Here is a 4,427-nt window from a genome sequence, read left to right as displayed (position 1 = left end):
GACGAACGTTCGTTCGTTCGTAGGAACGTACGTTCGTCCTTTCGTTCATTTGTTCATTCGTTCGTTTGTACATCTGTACGTACATACGTACGTACGATTGTTTGTGCGTACGTACGTACGTTCGATCTTTCGCTCGTTCCTTCGATCGTTCGGTCGTTCTTTCATTCGTACATACGTAAGTACGTACGTACGTTCGTTCGTTCGTACGTACGTTTGCTCGTTAATTATTTCGTTAGATCATTCGTTCGTTTTTTCGTTCGTCTGTTCGTTCGAACGTAAGTTCGCTCGTTCGTTCGTACGTATTTACGTACGATTGTACGATCGTTTTTTCTTTATTTCGTTCTTTAGTTCGTTTGTTCATTCTTTTGTTCGTACGCACAATCATTCGTTCGTTCGTTCGTATATACGTACTTTCGTTCGTTCAATCTTTCGTTCATTCGTTTGTACGTCCGTACGTACATACGTACTTTCGTTCGTCGGTCGTTGGTACGTACGTACGTATGTACGTATCTTCGTTAGTTCTTTCGTTCTTTCGATCGTTCGTTCGTCCGTTCGTTCGTACGTACGTTTGTTCGTTAATTCTTTCGTTCGATCGTTCGTTCGTTCTTTGGATCGCATGTTCTATCGAACGTAAGTTCGTTCGTTCGTTCGTACGTATTTTCGTAAGTATTTACGTACGTATGTACGTTCGTTTGTATTTACGTACGTATGTACGTTCGTTTTTTCTTTATTTCGTTCTTTAGTTCGTTTCTTCTTTCGTTTTTTCATACGCACGTACGTTCGTTCGTTTGTGCGTTCGTACGTACATACGTACTTTCTTTCGTTCAATCTTTCGTTAGTTCAATCTTTCATTCGTTCAATATTTCGTTCGTTCAATCCTTCGTTCGTTCAATCTTTTGTTCGTTCGTACGTACGTACTTTCGTTCGTTCATTCTCTCGTATGTACGCACATTCGTTCGTACGTACGTACGTTCGTTTTTAGTCATTCGTTGGTTCATTCTTTCGTTAGTTCGTTCGTTCGTAGTTACGTACGCACGTACGTTTGTTTGTTCATTCATGCGTACGTACTTATCTACGTACGTAAGTTCGCTCGTTAGTTCGTACGTACGCATGTACGTACACACGTTGGTACGCAGGTACGTACGTACTCACGTCGTAAGTCCGCACGTCGTACGTACGTTCGAACGGTCGTTCGTACGTACGTGTGTACGTACTTTCGTTAGTTCTTTCGTCTTTCGTTAGATCGTTCGTCTGTTCGTACGTACGTTCGTTCTTTCGTTTGTTCAGTCGATCATTCGGTCGTTCGTTCGTTCGTCCGTTCATTCGCACGTACGTTTGTTCGTTAATTCTTTCGTTTGTTCTTTCGTTCGTCTGCTCTTTCGAACATAAGTTCGCTCGTTCGTTTGTACGTATTTACGTACGAATGTACGTTCGTTTTTTCTTTATTTCGTTCTTTTAGTTCGTTTGTTCTTTCTTTCGTTCGTACGCACGTAAGTTCGTTCTTTCTTTCGTACGTATATACGTACTTTCGTTCGTTCATTCTTTCGTTCGTTCGTACAAACATTCGTACGAACGTTCGTACGTTCTTTCGTTCGTTCATTCGTTTGTACGTACGCACATTCGTACGTACGTACGTGCGTTCGTTTGTACTTTCGTTGGTTCCTTCTTTCGTTAGATCGTTCGTTCATTCGTAGGTACGTACGTATGTATATTCGTTTGTTCATTCGTGCGTACGTACTTAGTTACGTACTTACGTAGGTCGTTCATTCGTTCGTTCTTTCGTTTGTTCGTTCGTTCTTTCGTTAGATCGTACGTTCGTTCGTAGTACGTTCGTTCGTTCGATCATTCGTTTGTACGTCCGAACGTAGAAACGTACGTACGATTGTTGGTGCGTACGTACGTACGTTCGTTCTTTCGTTCGTTCCTTCGATCGATCGTTCGTTCGTTCGTTCATTCGTACGTACGTACGTTCGTACGTACGTACGTTTGTTCCTTAATTCTTTCGTTCGATCGTTCGTTCGTTCGTGTTTACGTTCGTTCGTGTTTCTTTCTTTCGTTCGTATTTAAGTACTATGTAGGTTCGTTTGTACGTCCGTACGTTCGTTCTTTCGTTCTTTACTTCGATCTTTCGGACGTTCGTTCTTTCGTTCGTGCGTACGTACGTTCGTACGTACGTTCGTTTGTTCATTCGTCTGTTCATTCTTTCGTTAATTCCTTCGTTCGTTCGTAGTTACGTACGTATGTACGTTCGTTTGTTCAGTGGTTCGTACGTACTTAGGTTCGTACTTACGTACGATTGTTCGTTCGTTCGTACGTATTTACGTACATATGTACGTTCGTTTTTTCTTGATTTCGTTCTTTAGTTCGTTTTTTCTTTCTTTCGTTCGTACGGACGTACGTTCTTTCGTTCGTTCAATCTTTCGTTTGTTCGTGCGTACATACGTACGTACTTTCGTTCGTTCGTTCGTACGTATGCACGTTCGTACGTACGTAAGTACGTTCGTTTGTTCATTGTTAGTTCTTTCTTTCGTTCGTTCGTTCGTAGGTACGTACGTATGTACGTTCGTTCGTACGTACTTATCTACGTACCTTCGTTCGTTAGTTCGTAGGTACGCATGTACGTACGTACACACGTTGGTCCGCAGGTACGTACGTAAGTACGCACGTCGTAGGTACGTATGTTCGTTCCTTCGTACCTAAGTACGTATGTACGTAACTTCGTTAGTTCTTTCGTTCTTTCATTAGTTCGTTCGTTCGTACTACGTTCGTTCGTTCGATCGTTCGTTTGTACGTCCGTACGATTGTTCGTGCGTACGTATTTACGTCCGTACGTACGTTCGTTTTTTCTTTATTTCGTTCTTTAGTTCGTTTGTTCTTTCTTTCGTTAGTGCGCACGTACGTTCGTTCGTACATACATACGTACTTTCATTCGTTCAATCTTTCGCTCGTCCGTCCGTACGTACGTACATACTTTCGTTCATTCATTCCATCGTACGTACGCACATTCGTTCGTATGTACGTACGTTCGTTTGTTCATTCGTTGGTTCATTGTTTCGTTAGTTCGTTCGTTCGTAGTTACGTACGTATGTACGTTCGTTTGTTCATTCTTGCGTACGTACTGAGGTACGTACTTACGTACGATCTTTCGTTCGTTCGTACGTACGTTCATTCGTTCGTACTTACGTTCGTTCGTACGTACGTTTGTTCGTTCGAACGTTCGTTTGTACGTCCGTACGTACATACGTAGGTACGATTGTTCGTGCGTACGTACGTTCGTTCTTTCGTTCGTTCTGTCGTTCGTTCCTTCGTTAGTTCGTTTGTTTGTTCACTCGTACATACGTACGTACGTTCGTTCGTTCGTTCGTTCCTCCGTGTGCTCGTACGTACGTTTGATCGTTAATTCTTTCGATCGATCGTTCGTTCGTTCGTACGTATATACGTATTTTCGTTCGTTCTACCTGTCGTTCGTTCGTTTGTACGTCCTTACGTACATACGTACTTTCGTTCGTTCGGGCGTTCGTACGTACGTATCTTCGTTAGTCCTTTCGTTGTTTCGTTCGTTCCTTCGATCGTTCGGTCGTTCGTTCATTTGTACATACGTACGTTCGTACGCACGTTCATTCATTCGTCCGTTCGTTTGTACGTATGTTTGTTCGTTAATTCTTTCGTACGATCGTTCGTTCGTTCGTACCTACTTATCTACGTACGTACGTTCGTTCCTTAGTTCGTACGTACGCATGTACGTACGTACAGACGTTGGTACGGGCGTACGTACGTACGTTCGTTCGGGTTTTCGTACGTACTTACGTATGTACGTACCTTAGTTCTTTCGTTCTTTCGTTAGATCGTTCGTTCGTACGTATGTTCTTTCGTTCGATCGTTCGTTTGTACGTCCGTACTTACATACGCACGTACAACTGTTCGTGCGTACGTAAGTACATTCGTTCTTTCGTTCGTTCCTTCGCTCGTTCGTTCCTTCGTACGTTTGTTCGTTAATTCCTTCGTTCGATCGTTCGTTCGTTCGTTCGTACGTATTTTCGTTCGTTCTTTCGTTCTTTCCTTTGATCGTTCGTTCCTTCGTACATTTGTTCGTTAATTCTTTCGTTCGATCGTTCGTTCGTTCTTTCGTTCGTCTGATCGTTCGAACGTAATTTAGTTCGTTTGTTCGTACGTATTTATGTACGTATGTACGTTCGTTTTTTCTTTATTTCCATCTTTAGTTCGTTTTTCTTTCTTTCGTACATACATACGTACTTTCGTTCCTTCAAACTTTCGTTCGTTCGTACGTACGTACGTCCTTTCGTTCGTTCATTTGTTCGGACGTACGCACATTCGTACGTACGTACGCACATTCGTTCGTTCGTACGTACGTTCGTTTATTCATTGGTTGGTTTATTCTTTCGTTACTCCCTTCGTTCGTCCGTAGT

General features: G+C 42.5%; 1 protein-coding gene across 1 annotated transcript in view; it reads left to right on the top strand.

Moving 5' to 3' along the window:
* The first annotated feature begins 616 nt into the window (after window positions 1–616).
* LOC106882175 (uncharacterized) overlaps window positions 617–4,427 on the top strand; it is a 24,081-nt gene continuing 20,270 nt past the window's right edge. The window contains exon 1 of the mRNA XM_052976820.1: window positions 617–630. Coding sequence (XP_052832780.1) covers window positions 617–630 — 14 coding nt within the window. The remainder of the gene's footprint in view (window positions 631–4,427) is intronic.

This window comes from Octopus bimaculoides, chromosome 25 (assembly GCF_001194135.2).
Source record: "Octopus bimaculoides isolate UCB-OBI-ISO-001 chromosome 25, ASM119413v2, whole genome shotgun sequence".
Classification (NCBI taxonomy): Eukaryota; Metazoa; Mollusca; class Cephalopoda; order Octopoda; family Octopodidae; genus Octopus; species Octopus bimaculoides.
The sequence above is the reverse complement of the archived record's forward strand: the minus strand, read 5'-3'. Positions and strand labels throughout refer to the sequence as shown.